General features: G+C 40.0%; 2 protein-coding genes across 17 annotated transcripts in view; one reads left to right on the plus strand and one right to left on the minus strand.

Annotated features, from left to right (window-relative positions):
* The window catches only part of saa (serum amyloid A), a 323,028-nt gene that overhangs the window by 29,533 nt on the left and 274,010 nt on the right, over window positions 1–19,485 (plus strand). The window lies entirely within an intron of this gene.
* The window catches only part of plekha7b (pleckstrin homology domain containing, family A member 7b), a 67,832-nt gene that overhangs the window by 28,995 nt on the left and 19,352 nt on the right, over window positions 1–19,485 (minus strand). For 8 of the 16 annotated variants that reach the window (XM_071488823.1, XM_071488825.1, XM_071488829.1 and 5 more), the window contains 5 exons: window positions 7,134–7,217; window positions 2,224–2,362; window positions 964–1,068; window positions 634–706; window positions 31–131 (listed from right to left, as the gene is read on the minus strand). In XM_071488823.1, the coding sequence (XP_071344924.1) occupies window positions 31–131; window positions 634–706; window positions 964–1,068; window positions 2,224–2,362; window positions 7,134–7,217 (502 nt within the window). Of the gene's footprint in view, window positions 1–30; window positions 132–633; window positions 707–963; window positions 1,069–2,223; window positions 2,363–7,133; window positions 7,218–10,385; window positions 10,847–19,485 lie in introns of those variants that run through there. The other 8 variants (XM_071488824.1, XM_071488827.1, XM_071488831.1 and 5 more) reach the window with 6 other exon arrangements.

A 19,485-nucleotide genomic window follows, 5' to 3' on the forward strand; every position in this document is an offset into this window, starting at 1 on the left:
ATATTTGATTCAGTGTCACTTCAGTGTTACCTTGAAAGCATATTTGCGGTTTATGTGGTCATCAGGCTCAACTGGTGCAATGACATAACTAGGCAGAGGGATGCTACCGAGCACCGTCTCCTCTCGGCTGTCTGTGAAGCAAGGACACACACACACATGTACAATATTGTTACAGGCATCCAAAACAACAATCTCTAATTCTGCCAAGATTTTTTTACGATGTTTACAAGTGACTGCAGATTTATGAACAGCAGGGAGATCAGTGAGGCATAAATCATGGGTGACTCTTGTCTGGAAGGGGCCATGTGGCAGCATGTGGCAAGAGGTGGCATGTGGCTTATCTATTATTCAGCATGATTAATGAAGGAGAGGAGGTAGGTGCTATAGCAATGCAAGCAGAGATTATATCCCATAATAAAACACTCAAGTTAATGAGAAAGGAGAAATGAGAGGAAGAGAAGGCTGGGGAGAGTAAGAGACAGCAGTAGATGTCATATGTCTAATTACAGACTGTTATTAATGGATCTAAAGAAATGTATCTTCACTAAAGGTTTGTACTTCTAATTTCACAGCCAAATCCCTTTTTATTTTTGTCTGTTAAACTCTGCCCAAGTGCACTTTTCACAGACTCACCTTTGTAGTAAAACAAGCAGTAGTCTGACAAAACAAACCACTTCCGTTTCCACAGTCGCATTCCAGAGCTGTCCTGGAGGTAAAGGGGGAAACACAACACACAGTGTATTTAGAAATCCTTGCTCTAATTCACATTTTTTTCATCTAATACTTCTTAGCGTTGTGTAAGTCCAGACACAGACGCAGAGAATATTTGGCATTTTCTTTTGAAGTGACGTACACAATATATTCAAATATCAAAATTGTTGACAATTAAATTTCCCTAAACATTTGCTTATGGATACATGACAGTTGGGGTCTCTCACCAAAAGCAGAGGAACTCTGGCTCACCTGTTTGTAGAGCCAGCCTCTCACCACCACTGGGATGTTGAGGTTTCTTTTAATAGCATGATCTCGCTTGCCAAAACTGTGTACTTTCCCTGTAACTCTGGAGCCCTGCAGAAAAGAAAAACCAAGGAGTTGATTATCTGGCAGCTATGCTGAAGAACTGTAATTAAATTTACTTTGCTTACCTGAGGTAATGTACAGTAATTAATAGTAAGTGATATTGTATTGACCATGGCACTGTTATCCAGAGTGCAAAGAATACAACTGCGAATTTAATAACTTAAAAAGTAAAACAAGCAGTCTTCTGCAGAATAAAATGGCATTTTCCTTCTTTTAACACCCATAATGAGAAGAGGAAATACCAACTGGCTGTTCTTGTGGACGCGTGCATCCATTTATAATCGGGCATATTTTTAGACAAGGTCATTTCAGGCTATGTATTCTCTGTGAAAATGAAAACATACTTTTTCTCAGGTGTTTTTCTACAGAAACACCTGGGGTCGTCAGGCTGACCAGCTAAAAGCTAAAAGGAGACAAATGTTGAGGGGACAAATATGCAAACCCAGTTCCTTATACAGAGACATATGTGAGACAGAATCATTATTGTTTTAATTAGACAAAATAAAATAAAAAACAGTAAGATGAGACAATCACACAAAAAAATCAATACACAAACTAATTAAAAGTATTTTTGCTGATAAATTTTCCTTCGGAGGAATAACTGTCTCCTAAGTCAAGTTCAACTCTCTTTCAGTGGCTTTTGGCAGAGGCATTAGAAATTTTAGATTTCTATGTGACTGTACTATCCTGTGCTTCTGTGGCGTGTCCCACATTCAGTGACAAAACATGTTTGCAGCAAAAATGTCCATGATCACTGTGGAAACAACAGCAAAAATGACTGTATACACCCCTGTCTTGTCCCACAGGATGTGTATTTGAGTTATATTAAGCTTGAAAAATTACTGAACTCTGTGTGGTCATTAATCACAATGAGATAATGTCTTCTAGAGTTGATTAAACCAATCTATCAACTGTTAACTCCTAAAACAATTCCCTACCCTAAAAATAAATGTTTGGTCGATTACAATAAATATCAAATAAGAAAACCTTTTTGAACATTTTGATACTGTTTAGGACAAATTTTCACCTAAAACACTGTTAGATTTCAGAGTTTATGTTCTATTGTAAAACTAAGTAACACAAGCAAAACATACCCGACACCAAACGGCTGGACTCTCAGAGAAGAGAAACACTGATTCTCACCTTTGACCCTGAGGTGGCATCTGCTGCTGCTGGGGTCACTGCCTTGGAGGACCCTGTGACCATACTGGGGGATCTCTGGTTGGCTGTTGACTTGGACATACGGGACTCTATCCTACAGTTGAGAAGGCAGCGTAGATCACTAACGCAGACAGGATGAGAAGCATTGGATAGTGATGTTTCTTCTCAATTCCTCTGACAAGTTACAGACATGCAGTGAAACAGAGCACAGCCCTGTGCTGAGCTTTCAGATATAAAGGATACGACTATTTCCTGACACCGCCACGCGACCTGTCACAGCCAATAGCTTTGCAGTGGATGTGTTAACAGTGGAAGCCATGTGGTCCCAACACTGCAGTGACACTTGGTCTGACACTCAACCCGGGGAAGGCATCATACACACACCCAGATAACAGCCCAAAACAAAACAAAACCCCAACAGAAGCCTCATGTTACACCATATTTACAGACTTGATCTGACACACGTACACACACGTACACACACACACACACACACACACACAGCATACATACATACATGTATTATCTTCTGACAGCTACACATTAAAAGCATTTAGGGTGTTAAAGTCAGCATCTTTGTTGGTATAATTTGTAAGTCTCATTCTGCACTACTGTGGTGCAACATCAACAATACATCCTTCAACACTAACACAGCAAAGAAAACAGTTAACAGCAGCTCATGAATGGATATAAAAACAAAATCACACAAGCAGCAATATGTTAATATGCAAGTTTTTATTTTTTTATTAAAGACACAACTAACAAAGAATATATTTATATTCATACATAGGTAAGAAAAAGGAATCATAATATATTCTATTCATACTCATATACACACACGCACACAATGTATATGTAATGTAAATGTATATGTACTGTGCATGTATCACTTGCCGTCCATCAGCCTCGATATTAGGGCACTTACAGCCACCAATGGCTTGTAATGATGTACGGGTTATAATGATAGCGTCTTTACATGATGTTACATCATGCCTTTTCAAAGTGTTGCATCACCACTTGTATGCAGACAAATGGGTTAATCTGAGGACAGTTTCAACCCGGAGTACAGCTCAATGGTACAGTAAGGCCTAATGGTTACAGTTAATTCCCACTGACAACAGTCCCAAAGCTTGAGCAGTGCTCAAACATTGCATGTGCCTCAAGTTGAATGGGCACAAACACATTTAGTGGCCGTTAATTCATATTTTAATGAACAATAACAACTAACATTTGTCTAAAACTCCAGTTCTTCAGTTTCTCTCCAGTTAATTTATCACCTAGTTTCACTACCATAATTTCAGGCTGCTACAGCTTTTGATTTGTTCTATGTGCTCAAAAGGAAATGTGTCAGTGATAATGGGAAAACTGGAAACAGCAAGGATCCGTTTTATCAGATCCTTGCATATTTTAGTGATGACATGCTCACTGCAGCTTCATCTTCTTGTTCCTACCCGACACTAGTGGAACTTCACAGTCTTGAGAATCTGTAGCCCAACTTCAAGATTTCACAAGTGTTCAGAGATGCTTCTAAGCACAACTTGTGGACTAAAACAATCTGTGCATTCATCTCTGATCAGACACTATGGGGCTTAAATTGTAATTTTCTTTGTAAACTGTGGAACCCATTTCTGGGATGGCAGGACCACCAGGCCAGGCCTCAACAGTCAAGTTATGTTTACACTCACGTTCAATAATCGTTCGGCATCTTAGTATTGTCTGAATGCTTTATATAATAAGTTGTAGCAACATGATTTGCACATCCATAACCCGTTTATATTCCGTCCCACAGGCCTAGAAAATCACGTACATCACTGTTAAGAGGATAGAAGTTAGTGAAACTCTTCAGAACGTATAACTGACATGCAACTGCACAGTATTTGGCAGAACCTCTTTCAAACTGCAGCGGGGAGTGAGCTTACAATAGGAAACAACAGGTGACCTGTCCCTCTGACGAAGCTGCCAGTTGCCCCCTGCATTGTTGTGCAAAGGGGTTAAAAGCAGGACCGAACCTCTTATTTTTTAATGCATTGTTCTGTTTGTTTGTTTGCTTTGCTGTGCTGCACTACACTACGGCTAAGGAAAAAGTAGACAAACTAAAGATGTGTGTCAGAGACTAAAGCCAAGATGCTTGTACAACAAGGGTAAAAAGTGAGAGATAACACTGGGTCAAAAAGAGCGTGACCTGCAGCCATCATTTTTACAGGATGTTTCCGTCATATGAAGGGTACTCTGCTGTTTTATGTGAAGCTTTCATACTGTTTACCACGTCTGTCATTGGAACAGTCCCCAGGAGATTTGTTGTGGCATGTGGTGGAGAGGGGCGATATTTCACATCACATAGTGCAAGAAGGTGGAAAGACACTAAGCTCCATCTATTCCTGCTTCTCTTGCTATGAAGGAGATTAGGGTATAGTTGATTGACCTTCAGGCAGCGGGTCTACATGAAGAGATTTGAAAAATTGATCATGTGTGATAATCTATAACAAAGTCAGAGCCTTCAGGACTGCAAAGCATAGGCTGATCGACCTCTCCGTGGGGAAGGGCCCCCTGAAGCTCTTTTCCCTGCTCTGTCATCAGTGTGAGTGAACAGAGGCAACATTTTGCAGTCATGGTGAGGTCACGCCCGCTTTGCACACACTGAATAGTAAAACTGGATCCCAGCTGTTACACACTACCCTCAAGACTTCAACAGGACTGTAGTGAGGACGGTGGGAAAGATGAAATAAATAGAAGTAGGTCCAGATGTAAAACAGAAATAGCCTTTAATGGCACTCCAGCGATTTTTAAACAAGACCAAGTCACAAGGAGTACCGCTGAGTTGTAAAAATTGAATAATATGGTTGCATTATGGGTAATGTAGGATCCAGTGTTTTTGGAGTTTAACCCGTACTTTGGACTGAAAGTAAGCATAGCTCTGCTGCCTCGATTTTGACCGCACTTTTTAAAAAATCTGTCTTGCACACGTCCCACACTTTTTTGTAAGTGTAACTGTGAATTGCTGGAGTTAGCAGTTTGTGTGAGCTACAACACTGTGTTTGGTTTGGAATAAATGCAAGAGTTAGATGAGCTCATTTAACTTACAAGACACCAAAGTTCATGTCTGTTCACTCCTTCAAATGAAAAAAATCTTATGTGATGTGTTCACTGTATCCTAGCTAAGCACAGAGACTGGAAGTCAAAGGAAACCCTTTTGTATAATGCTGAGATAACTTGCCTTCACGCATAGGACTGGCTGTCATGTGCGGAGGTGATGAGTGTTCATCAAGACATCCAAAAAAAACCCCAAAACAGGCTACAAATATTATATTTTTTTACAAGTATCACAAAGGTAGTTCTATTTCCTGGTGTGTGCTGAAGACCAGCTGGAAGAGCTTATTTTAAAGACAGGAAGGGGAGGTGACACCAGTTTGTCTTCTTTTAGTACGTATCTGCCTTGGCCATTGTTCACAGCTCTTTACTGATTCTGGGTTTAATGTCTTCTCTCTTAGTATAAAGCTTCTCTTTGCTGTCAACCTTGTTGAAGTTCAACAGTTTATAAAGACAGTGGCTTAAGTATGAAATATGTTGAAATGTTTCTTTAAAAATAAGAAAAATTAAGACAAATCTTCAATATGTTTACTGTATGTTCTATGACTGGGTTTCTTAACCTTGTCTTGCCCATTACATGACATCCTTGTCATGCTGTTGTGGGAGGGGGCATAGATCTGATGCTATTCTTACTATAATAAGCCTAAAGAGATTAGGACTAGTATTTCAAAGTACTTGAGTCATTCTGTTAATGTTTAAAATATGCGAGTGAGGCAACCGCTGCTTTAAAGCCCCTTGATGGTATACAAATCCTTGGCTCAACAGTACTGAACAAGGATTAATGGAGAGTTTCAGGAAATGAATGACAGAGGAGGATGTAGATGAATAACAATCAGCTTTGCTCTGCCTTAACAAAACAGTTTTTAATTAGTGAGACTGGAGAGGTCACTCAACATGCTTCTGCCTATAGTGGAATCTTTGCTATGCATGGTCATCTTACACCAACCAGATTAAATACGATCAGACACCTGCTGGCTTATATTGTGCTCCAAACCTGCTTCACAGAATGAGATTCACACAATGACATGAAACAATGACAATAAATCCAACTGCCATGCCATGGTAAATATATACCAGGGGTAAATGAAAACAAGGCAATGTTGCCATTCTATTACTATTCTCAAAAATTCAGTCACATGTTGGTATTTCATATGAAATATATCAAAGAGGTGTGCTTCTTAAGAAAAACTTTTAACCTTGGGGAAACTCTATCAGTGCTTCAGCCAGAAGCACAGTCAGGTTTCTGCTTTTATGACTCCTTTAGAGAAATAGCTCAGATGGACCATTATTCTTATAATATAGCCAACATTAACAAAGCTCGGCTGATTGATGAGACAGATTCATGACCCCAGACATCTTCTGAATGTGGTCAAAATGACAAGTGCCTGTCAATTGTGTCATTACCATCAATTTTATCAAGGCGATAGTAAAATGAATAAAGCTAAAGAATCTCCAGGATCCAAATCCAGCAACATGTGAGTGCAGTCAGCTATGAATACCATGATGGTAATGAATAAATTCAATTAAATTAAAAAAAAAAAAAATTACACTGCCCAACTTTTCATATTCTGACTATGACTGCAGCAGTTTTCTGATGAACGGTTAGTTGAATGCTGTTTCCGCTCTCCTTGTTACTGCAGAATAGAAAACTCCCAACCCAACCCCCCCTATCGAGGTATGCTTCATCGGGGGAGGGTGATGACTACTTCCCAGTCCACTTCTGGGTTCCAACCATGTGACCTTGAACAGACCTCTCGATGTATTTACAGATGGATCATTACCAGGAAGAGAAAAGACCCACTCACCTGTCTTGTAGTGTGTATTCTATGTTTTCAGGGGAAATCTGGCCAGTCACAGGATGCCGAAACGATGTAGTCCTCAGGTTGTGGCTGCAGGACGGAGGGAGATGGAGAGAGAACAACACAGGAGGAGACAACGAAATAAGTATCAAATCATTAATCATAGTCCTGTCTGATCATGTCCTTGCGCAGCTGTTTCTGAGCTTACAATGATGCCTCAGTCAATTGGTAGAGCTATGGTACAGCTAGGTCAGGAAGCACAGCTCATATTCTTTTACACAAAATGTAGGGCTCAGCACTCTCCCTCAGCCAGCTCACCAGTCTTTATTGATTTCAATTAGATGGGGCCATTCATTGCTTTAACTAGAGCATAAACGCATGTTACTGTCACAGGATAGAATAAGAAACAGACAAGTGGCTAGTGCTGGTGGCATTCAGAGGACCGAAATATTATCCCATGACTCTATTTCTATTTGTTGTTGTCTGTTGTATATTTACATATTACTAGGCCAGACCTTTCCAGTTTTATAATAAAATAAAGCAAAATCTCTGAAAATATGTAGTCTAATATAATGCCACAGATATTCTATTGAAATATTGTCTAAATCCTACACACACTGTATTGCAGTATCAAACTAGGTCTACACATTAGTTGTCAAATACACTGACATAGCTCAACAGCCCTGAACTGAACTTTGATCTGATATATCCTGACTTTTAAACTTCTTTCTCACACTGTACTTGGGTGATGTGTCATACAAAATAAATTTAATCAGTTTGTAATCACTGATGTATTTATCAAATGCCTAACATTATCATCACACCATCATGGTAGGTTAAGCTCCAATCACTGATCGTATTTAGCTCTCCATTCCATTTAGTTTCTCTCACCATTGACACAAGACACAGTTATTTGTCGTAGTATGAGGACAACAGATATAACGAGCAGGAGTCTTTGTCACACTCAGGTTGGTTGAAGACCTGACCCTCTTATCTTCTCCCATCACCATCACACTGTCTTGTACAGCAGAAAAGCAATAACACTATTTTTCCTCAGAAGCTGGGAAATACTGTGCACACACGAGCAATGAAAACTAATAATACTGCTGCTGTGCAGAAGCTTAATTCACATGCTGCTTTTTCATAAACATACACACCAGCACAGACAAACAAATAGCGGAGATACATCTGTTTACACCATCCTCAAAGTGTACCAAGGGTAAATATATAACCGCACATCTAGCAGCAAGGGGTGAATCCGCTGAGGGACAGCTGTTACGTTTCAGTACCATGCGCGGAGATACAAACAGAAAGTGGTGCCTCACTGCATCACCATGCAGCAAAGGGAGGGGAAACGAAGTGAGCAGGGTGGAAAGATTTATGAGTTGACATTTCAGAAAAGTTCAGAGGGCATATTGAACAGGAATGATGCTGAGCGATTCTGCATTCACAAACAACATGACATCAAATATATACAATACATGAAACCTACACATACAATCATGGAAAAACTGCTCTTGATCCCATATACATTCACAAACATAGGCACACACACACACACACACACACACACACACACACACACAAACACACATAGACATACACACACACAGGCTTGGCCAGGCTTGTTCCTGGTAACAGCTCATAATTTGCTGAGCTGCACTGGGCAAATACTGCACCAGCTTCCCCCGGTAATTAGGAATCTGCATTCTTTGAGGCTTTTGTTTTAGCCGCATTATTTCTGAACTATTTGTCACGGAATTTGCAGCATCCCCAGCTAATGTACAAACACTGCAGCAGAGCAGGTCTATTTCTTTGCAGAAAACTATAGCCTCCATTAATGCTCGTGACAACATTATCCCAAAGGGGAAAATGAACTCCTGCTGCAGATGAGTTAGCACAGTGTCTTACCTTCTGGATTATATAGAGAAACAGCTTCGTTGACAGTTATGGTTACCAGAATTTAATGTCACAAATGTATTGGCTCTACATAAATTATGGTTTGTCAACATTTAATCCAATATTTGAGGTAAAAAAAAACAACAAAATTTAACCTCGTAGTCCTGCTTCTTTCTGAAAGATGATCAGATCAACTCAGCTTCTCGTTCAACTCAGGTTCAGCTTTATTTTGCACACTGATTTGAATGCAAAGAATCATTCACAATTACACATGCTCATAAGAAAGCCAAGGTAATCTTATCATGCAAAAGAGTTAGATATGTGCAACTCTAAGCCTCGCTCTACTTCACTGTTTATACTACAGATACAAAAATATAAAAATTGTGGAAAAAGAGCCACATGTTTCCCATGTAGCCAAATTTAGTCTATTGGTGGTATAAATATAATCATTAATAACTCAACAAATCCAAAAATTGAAGAATCGACAAAATTTCTCCACTTCAGTCGAGATAATTTGTGTCACAGTACAGTACTTATGCTAAGAGAAGTTCTATGTTAAACTCAGATCAAGATTCGGGAAAATTTTAATTCCAAAAACAGGCACAGTCTCATACCACTATTATGTCAATGGACTCCAGAACAGTAACCGTTGGGTCAAGTAGAGTTTCTGCTTCCATCAGGCCAGATAAGAAGAGAAGGAATGTACAGTACAAGTGATACCACAATGTAAACTGAGAAAAGAGGTGGCTCTCACCTTAAACTACTACACATGAAGCAAAAACACAATTTTTTGTAACCAAGCTTTATCTTTATGATTACAAGCTTATAGCATCAACTTAACTGAGCTGAGTTTGAGGTAAAGTAGGCAAACTGAACTGTGATTTGGGATTAACCTAAGAATAAAATGGCAACCTGGTTTTGATTTCAGCAGCACTGCAGCTCAAACAATGAGAACATGCTCTCTCTCTCGCTCTCTCTCTCTCTCTCTCTCTCTCTCTCAATGCTGCAACATCAGCCCTGCCATGCTATACCATTTTTTTAACAAAACAAGAGCCTCAGGATAATCCCTGTCCAACACATAGGCTAAATCTTGGCAGCAGGGGCAGCAGGGGCAAGGCTCTGTGGTTTGAACACCTCTCTCTCTCTTTCTAACACCAATAGAAACACACTGAGGCTCCAAACTGCTGCACAACACACATCAAAGACAGGAATCACACCATCCGCTTGCAGTCGTCTCAACTCCTGTATCAATTTTCACCACTCTCCTTTAGAAAAAGACTCCCATCAGGGCAAATGTAAACTCCCAAACCTGAACACCCACCACTAGCACAGATCTCGCTGTTTCTGTTTGCTACTTACTATGTGCTGCTGTATCATGCATGCAGTAGAGACAGTCTCACCCGCTGTGAGAAAGTGAATCATCGTGAATCGGCTGCTAGACTCGCTGTGGCGCTGCAGGTCATGGAAATCCTCTTTGCATTATCAGGGGCAGGTGGGAGATACACAGAGGGTCTCTCGTAGCAGCTGGCATCCGCAAAGAGCAGAGTAAAGTGGAGCCAGCGGGATGAGAGCAGAGAGGGGGAGCTCTTTATCTCTGCTTTCTCCTGCTCAAGCGTGCTGTCTGAGAGTTTCACCCCACACTTGCTGAGTGGATAGTAGAGATCTAACTCCCTCCCATCACAGGAATACCTCAGTTGCTTATCAGATCCTCCTCTGTTCCACTTTCCTTTCTCTGCCTCTCCCCTTTTCCCAGAATAATATTTGCTACTCATCATCTATTTCATAAAATACTAAGTTTTGTAGCTGCTATTCAAGAGGAAATGCTGTACTTCAGTCATCTATGTAGTCTTAACAACAATGTCAAAAGGGTCCTTTTTTTTTTTTTTTTTTTTACTGATTCAATTATTGCCAGTTCCTTGGTGCTGGGGTTTGCTACTGTGCTGTCAGAATTCCTACATTTATGACGCTGCCATACTTCAGATGTATTTAGTGTTTGCCACAGTGGTATGCCACTAGTATCCCCTGAGTGGCAGCATTGCAACAAAAGTAACGATGACAAGAGGGCATGTTGGTAATTTTGCTTTTTCTCAGTTAGTAAGATAACCTCTTTTGACTGGCCAAGCCATCCACATTCTACGATACCAAGTAGTTGCTCCATGTACATATCTAAAGCAGTGGTGTCTCTTAAACACACACTCTCACACCGGCAGCATTCACACTAACTTTTGCTAAACATCTGCCAGGCTGTCAGTGGATTATTTCAGGCAGGGACTCATATTAGGGGGATATTCATATTAAACACACATTGAAGAGAATGTTGAGTATTTAGACCAAGATTCAGAAATACTGCAACTCAGACTCAAAACACTCAAAAAACTTAAAATAAATAACCTCTTGAACTTCTTGAGCCCCTTCAAGGGCACCTCAGGGTCATTGGTGCCTACTTTTTCAAGCACTGGTTTAACAGTAACATTGACCTGTGACCTATGCTAAGAGGGAATTGAAACTAATCCTGAGGAATGCGGATGATGGGAGCAGGTGGTAATACTGTAGGCCTGTGGTAAATATTGAAGCTTAAAAAGCAGCAAGTTTAGAGGTTTGAGTTTGCTGTTTCATCCCTAGCCTTTGTCACGTTTATTTAATTTAGAAGAAGCTCATTCAATAAATAAGGTCCAACCCTCTTATGGCAAGCAATACTTTCAGTGTTTGGAACACCCACAAGGAGAGTATCTTGTATCTCTCCATGTAGCCTCCTTAGTGAGCATTACAGCATCAACGTGACATCAAGAGATAGCTATTGAGAGCCCCAGTTATCTCTGTTGGTTTCCTCCTACCTCTGTGAACATGCCAGATTTGGATAAAATTAAAGTAATCATGAAATTAATTGCCAGGCAAAATAATAATTAGGAATTTTAAAGAGTACAATTGAAAAACCCTTCAAAAGTGTTTAAAAGGTCAATTTAAAAATACATATTTTAATATTAATATTAAAGGAGCTATTCGTAGGTTTTGCTATTGCTACATAGCCAAGAAAGAAATGTTTTGAGTTCAGCATCAAACATCCTTCTTTTACTCGCCAAGAGCTGTGTGCAGTGGGTAAAGCAACTCCAATGTTTACTCTTGTTCATCATCAATCATGTCTTTTCTTCTACTGAAGTTAGCATGCTAACCAGCTAACCAGTCTTGTCTTGTCTCGTCCGTTTATGATAGCAACTCAGTGTAGCCTTAAATCTGCCCTGAAGATGTAGCGCTGCTCAGAGGGTGAATTATAACCCTTATGGATTACAAAGGTGAGAATGGCCAAAGTTCTTCTCAAGCAACAATCACCTCCACCTGCTCAATGCAAGAAACCACGTTGACGCTCCAAGCTTATAGTTATAGTTATTGTTATTGTTATTGTTTTAGTTAAGTATGAAAAGTTACAAGCTATTCATTATTTAACAACTTAGTTTCACAAAATGTATATTACAAGAGGCATAATCCCTCTTATGGACCACATAGTGAACATTTATTTATGTAAGAGACATCAGCACCTCTTATTTAAGCCTTACAGCCCTTTTCAAAAGAAACAACGAGGTTTGAACTTATCCACTGATTGCAGATGAATCTGTGATAATCACAGCAGCTGAACGTAAACTAATCTCTTGAACCACTGTGTTATAATAATAATAGTAATAGTAATAGTAATATAGTAGCCTGCTTTTGGCCTTGCAGTACTCTGTAGCTCTGAGTGAAATAAAACACAAGTCAATGTTGTGCAATTCTACTAATCACCAGAGAACAGACAACAGGAATCATTTCATTTAGTCTGACTGCTGACTTCATTTCCAAGCCAATTCTATTAGGTATGACCAATATGTCAATATCAGCAAGTTGTTAGTGTGAAGATGATATGCTTCTATAGAATCCAGAGAATAAGATAAAAGCACATCAAAGAAGGGCTATGGATATGCACACATGATCAAATGGTCAAATTAGGTGCCATGACCTAATATTGAACTCTGTAATGTCAGTCATTTCTGTGTACAACAACCTACCCAGGCAGCGTGAATGTGTGACAGTGTGTGACAGGACATTATGTTGTGAGAGAGAGATATCATAGACTAACAGACACACCCTGTAGCATCCCAAGCCTAGCAGGCAAAATTAATTAAGCCTTAATAACAGTGGTTTGTGCACGGTATCCAGACGCAGGGAGCCATTAAGATGATAAGCACTCTGCAGCAGGATTTGCACATGTTGACTGACCTTTATCAGTTTCATAGCAGAGCACTGCAGCAGCCTCGCTCAGCTTCATTTCCCCAACATTTGTGAAGGAATTATCTCTCCAAGGAGTTACTGGGAGATTCCACTTTCATTCAGTGTGGAAATTAGGGAAGCCAACCGAACGCATTTCACTCTGGCCTTTCTCTGTCATTGCACTCATTCACAACTATCATCATCGTCATTTTTACAACTGCAGAAATTCCAAGTCACTCTACTGGACCACAGCTATGTCTATGCATGTACATTAGTCTAAAACAACATCAATGAAACAGGAAAAATCTGGTCCAAGCTGGGCTTTTATGGAGCTTGCAGTCATCCAGCAGACCACTCAAGCAGAACCGGGCAAAGACAGGCAAAGACAAACAGGACTCAAACAGCCCCAGTGCAGAGCAGAAACAGGTGCAAAGAATTGCCAGTGTCTGAGCCACCCTCACACAGAGGGTTTGGCAGAAATTGAAAGAGCTGTCACATTATTAACATTCAACACACACAAACGTCTGACACAGCACATTTCAGTACAGTCATAATGGTCCTTTAGGCCATGCTGGTCCAAAACATAAGCAAGGCAACAGCCAATTACACTGCAGTGAATGAAAGAAAGACCTGTGTTGGGCCAATAATAAGGAATTAGGATGCAAGGAAACACTACCAACCCTCCAATCTAATCCTGAATAAGAACCACCGCTCTGAGTGAAAACGCTGATATGGAACAAAAGCCTTTTACCAAAAACAGGTGTTTACCATCAGTTACATCTCATTTCATGCCTGCTCAATTGGAAATTATATTTTTAAACTCTAAGGATGTGGCAAAAAAGACTAATGGATGCTTACCTCCACTGTAAAAACAAAGGCTCCACAAAGAGTCTAAAGCCCATATAAATACCTGGTACACAAGAAGGTTTCCTCTTGGTTGCATTGTCATAAACTTGTTATAACCTGACATTGCCCGCAGCGAGACAGAAAATAGCCTTAGCAAGAGATGGAAACATACAGGACTGTGGGCACATCAGCACTTCTTCTGCTCTATTGGCACAAATTTAGCTGACTGATAAATATTTATAAAGGGTGATTTGGAGTAATTCATCAAAAAAAAAATTTTAGCTTTATAACGCCTCCAACCATGACTATAAAATGACTTCCAAAAGCACTTATCTTGGGGATCAATAATGGCAGGGACTGCTGCAACAAAGAAAAAAGTTAGAGTTTTCTGGAGCAAGAATTACCCTGGAGAATAAATCAATGCAGGAACCCTGCAGCTTTAGGTCAATATTTAATACCATAGATTTATCCCCCACCTTACTCACTGAATAATGATCCAGAGCAACCAGGAGTCATCTTTATTTCATCTCTTCATTTGTGCTATCACGAGTCATTATAATCTGGTGCGGGTGAATGTGTGTATACGTTATAGGGCATACAAGCAGAAAAAAAGGCTATAAGTTGTTTGATATTGTTACACACTTACTATAACGGTAAAGGATAGAGTCACTGGTTTTCAACCCAGGCATTACTAAAATGTATCTTTATTTGTTAGTGTACATACCCAGCCCAACAGCCACTCAACTGTGGCAATCAACAATGCCTACAAAAATTGTTTTAAATCTAATTTTAGAAAACAGCAAGGTCACCTGAAAGCCAGACAAATAATTTTATGTTCTACTCATAAAGTGAAGAAACCATACTTTCTTTAAGGTTGAATTTACTTAAATTTGTCACCTTCTTTTAATCCATGTGTCTACACACCTGACAAAATGAGTGAAAGAGGCTAAGGTAAATGTTCTCAGGAGTGGGATACTCTTGCTGCATCGATGCATACAGAATTAATCGGATAAAACTGATGTATGTTTAAGGTGTCACTTTGTAGAAAGTGAAGAGAGCTGTTGAGTGTCTCCTCTGATTGGCTGACCGATGTGTTCTTGCTGGAGCTCCAGAGGGAAGCCTGAGAGAGAAGATGTAAAACTACATTGAGACTGGTTTGGGTACTTAAAACCACAAATACACTGTATCTTTTCATGGGTTTTAAAACTCGGGGGCACTGAAAAGCTGCAGGAGAGGAGGTTTTGCTAAGCAATTATCTCTTACCGAGAGAAAAATAGACAATCAGCAAAAGCATTACATACCTGACAGTGCAAAAGAGATGATAAACACAATTTGCAAAGCACAACAGAGGATGCCGTCAGTCTGTAGCCCTTACTTGACAGATTTTGGATCATGCTCCATCCATGGATCTTGGATCATGGGTGGAGCATGGAGTTCATCTACTGATGACAAATTGTCTAATAAACAGCACATCTTAAAAAGTCTGATCAATGAGGCAAAGTGATAAGCTGAGAGAAAACTAATAAAATCTTCCTCTAGCCGACTTTGAACCAAAGGAAACGACAACAGCCGATGACCCTTTGCTCTCGCGCCACAGCCTTTCCACCAGTGAACATCAATAGGGGAGGTTCAGAGGCATTCTGCTCCCTTTCCCCAACACACTCACAACATACAGACAACAGGAGCCACTTGCGTTGGGGAATCACAGGTTAATGAGAAGTAACATGATGACCTCTGACCTCTGTTCTCTAGAGGTTCCATGAGTGCTATGCATATCATTCAACTGTTGAAGAGGGAGAGAGTCAGAGCGAGATGTAGATGAGGGACACACATTAAAGAAAGGAATCTGACCAACCATGAAAAATAAAGCACGGGTAGGTCATCACAGCGTACATGGCTGCAAAGTGAAAACAATGCGTCAGCACTCAGCAGGACAAGAGAAACAGCTGCGTGTCCTCTGTTAATGTCCACACTGGATCTATTAGGCTGCAGTACTGCTTTACACTTATTCAGAGCAAAGCATGAGCGGTTACTGTGCTGTACTGTGCGCAATACAGCAAGGATTCAGCCATGGTTTTAGTTCACTGCTCTTCAGAAACACTGACCAAATTATTTGAAAACCATTTAGAGAAAACTCAGTGGGAATGAGCAGGTTAAAAATTTTACTTTTTAAATTTGAAATCTTGGGAACATGTTTTTAACTCGTGTGAATCGTGTGACAGAACCTTCTGACCTATGTTACCTGTGACCTTGGTGGGTTTTCCTTCTTTGTCTGTCACCTACATATTATATTACACTGTAGTACCCATGTACCCAAAATCACACTTAAAGTACGCATTTGTTATCAGCTTAAAATTGCTTTGTTCAATTTGGTTTCCACAAATTGAACAAAGCATATTAATGTTATCACACCAACTTGATTTCACAAGCGGTGATACCTAACCGGGTCTACTTTCTGAAAATCTGAGACTGCAAATTGGACTTGGCAGTAAAGACTATGCTATAGTAGATGGAAGAAGCTACAGAAAATTTTCAGAAGAGGAACCAGGAGAGGTAGTAAACACACCTGAGACATTTCTGGCAGTGAGTCAGGAAATAAGACATGCAAAGGTGCCACTGTCTTGCAGTGCTTATGAGCATTATATCAATCAGTAAGCACAGCATGAATACTGTTTTTCGCACCTTGTTATAATAATATTTGACATGTTGACCCAAGTGGTTGAATTCTACTGGTAGCCTAGTTGTCATTTGACCAGTCCCCCCCAACTCGCAGTGCCTGGCTGATCATCTTTCTAACTGTTGATGCATAGAGTGTGTAAATTCCTATGAATGTGTGCACACTACTATTGAACAGACATCTGTAATCCATCCCTACTATCTGATCTTTGCAGCAGATGAACATCGGCAAGTAAGCTGTAGCTATGTGATAGACAAGCTAGTCGGCTTGGCAGTCAGTCCAGGGGAAGCAGATTGAGGTCTGGGTCCAAGCAAATGATTCCAGGTCAGGTAAAACATAGCCAGTACTGATGAAGGAGATCTCAAACAACTCTGTCTCTCAAGTGGAAACACACACTGAGGGAACCTGACATAAAATGAAGCATGGACAGCAGCAGCCGTCTAGTACATCAGTCTGGATGATCATTTTGCAATGGTGCCAAATCAGAATGAATGTAATCAAATGCATGTAATTATTTCCCATCTCAACCCAACATTATTTCTTGTATTACAGAAAGGCATTCAAGATCATTCCACTGCATCTTCATTGTAGAACATTTCCAGGATGTAATTGGGATGTGTGATATGATGCTGCAATCTTCTTCACTCAGCCATACAGATTTGGCTGAGGCGCAGTCTTCATTTGCCAGTCTAATGAGGTGAGACTTGTCTGAGACTGCTATAGACCCTGACTATCACAACCATCAAACAAAATGAGCCTTTCAATTCTACTCATTCTACTCGAATAATTAAAACAAACATTAAGTAGTACATCTAACTGGCAAAGTAGAATAAATTAATTCCTTTTGCAACCTGAGACTGTGCATATTTGCCTGTGGCAAAAGAACATCAAACTAGAGCATCTGCTTGAGTGTTGCATACTGTATCTCAGCAGCTAAACATCAAGTCCAACCCACATTGCAAAGCCAAACCCAGCTAAATGCTTAGCTGTGCAATGTAGGACAGAAGGGGATGTTAAGTGTGGGAAAATGTTAAAGCTGAAAAATCTCTGGCAGTGCTGTCATCTGTAACTAAACGAACCAAAACCATGAAGAGACTTTGCTGTAATAACAGAGCACAACAAATCTTAAAGCATGTGAAGTACTGTCGAATAATCTCTTCCATTGGCAAAAATGTCACCACTATCTAAAAATAGTCCGTTCAATTTTTAATAAAACATGCCAATGACACTGGGTCACTGGTATATTCTGAAATTCGGAGAAATTAACTTTTAGTACATTAGCAAAGAAAGAGACTTAAGTGGAATTCATTTGAATTTGACCGACTCACCCTTGAATCCCCTCAGGAAGCTCCACCCATGTGTAGGAGGCTTAACCAGCAAAACTATCATTGCAATGTCAGCAGAATAAAAATTAAGAACATTCAAGAGCCTGAGGTTCTGAAAAATAACAAAGAAAGAATCAGACAAGATAAAGAGATGTCAGGTCTGCAAGTCCCCTTACTCAAGCTTACTCAAACTGTGTCCTTATCCACAAGAACAATCTGGGTAATTTATAAACCAAAACACAGCAGTGCATAATAGCGGCAATGAGTCATTCTGGACCCAGGCTGTCCAAGCAGAAAGATTTATTTTCTCCCAGGTCAGATACATCCTGTACACACCCCATATTTCCATCTAATTTCAACCAAAAGACAGAGCATCCCAGCATCAAGAGAAATGAAGCACTATATCACATCAAGTCGGCCTATTAACTGGAGATCAAGCCATTGGCAGACAATGGCAGATTTTGTTGTGCTCTTATGTTTGCCATCAGATGATACACAAAAAATTTACATGACAAAGTTATTGTGCTATTAAGTAACTTATTTAATTGGGAAAGCACATTTGGTTGAAATGCAGAATTTTTCCCAGGAATGCTTACCAGATTTCTCATCTTATTCTATATGTATGAAAGTGACCTTGAAGAGGGCAACTAAGAGCAAAAGTTACAGGTCTAGCTCCAACAACCTTGTGAAATTTAGGAGAAGCGAGAAGAATGGAGAGGAAAGGAGAGGAGAGGAGGCCAGAGAGAATTCTGGGAAAAAAAGGCTCTATATCATACTTACACTCAACTGTATATGTCATTGATATTCATTAAAATTACACTGTCAGAGGTGTCACAGCATCCTTCCTATGATAAAACTGATTCTGCCTTTGTAATGGAGATGGTGCATATCTGCACAGCCTCTTAGCTAGCTTTCTACAAGCTGCATGTGTACAACCGTGTCAAGTGCCTACTTATGCTGCAGGTTATTGCTTAACAGAGAATTTATGGTGAGGCAGGTTGCTCTGAATCCTGGAGTAATTCTGCAGCACAGATTGCAGTCAGAGATGATGGTTTAAGAATAAATAAATCGCTCTCAGCAGTCATTACATTTTTTTTAAAGCTAAGAATCTAGAGTTAAACTTACAGTCAGATTTTCTTTTCTGATCAAAGACAACAATATTCCTAATCACTAGCCTTCAGGCCAGAAAAGCAGACCAAGAGAAGGGCATTCACTTCATCAAAGGTCTAAGCATTGTGCAGTAGAATGGCTTGCATCTGTGAGTCAGCACTGTTCACTTGACCTAGCATCAATACCTAAGTAGCCACATGCACCTTCCAAATGCATTCATCAGTCATAACGAACAGATACAACACATAGAGCAAGTGTATCG

This window comes from Trachinotus anak, unplaced genomic scaffold (assembly GCF_046630095.1).
Source record: "Trachinotus anak isolate AG129_WGS33_773 ecotype Australia unplaced genomic scaffold, CSIRO_AGI_Tana_v1 ptg000011l, whole genome shotgun sequence".
Classification (NCBI taxonomy): Eukaryota; Metazoa; Chordata; class Actinopteri; order Carangiformes; family Carangidae; genus Trachinotus; species Trachinotus anak.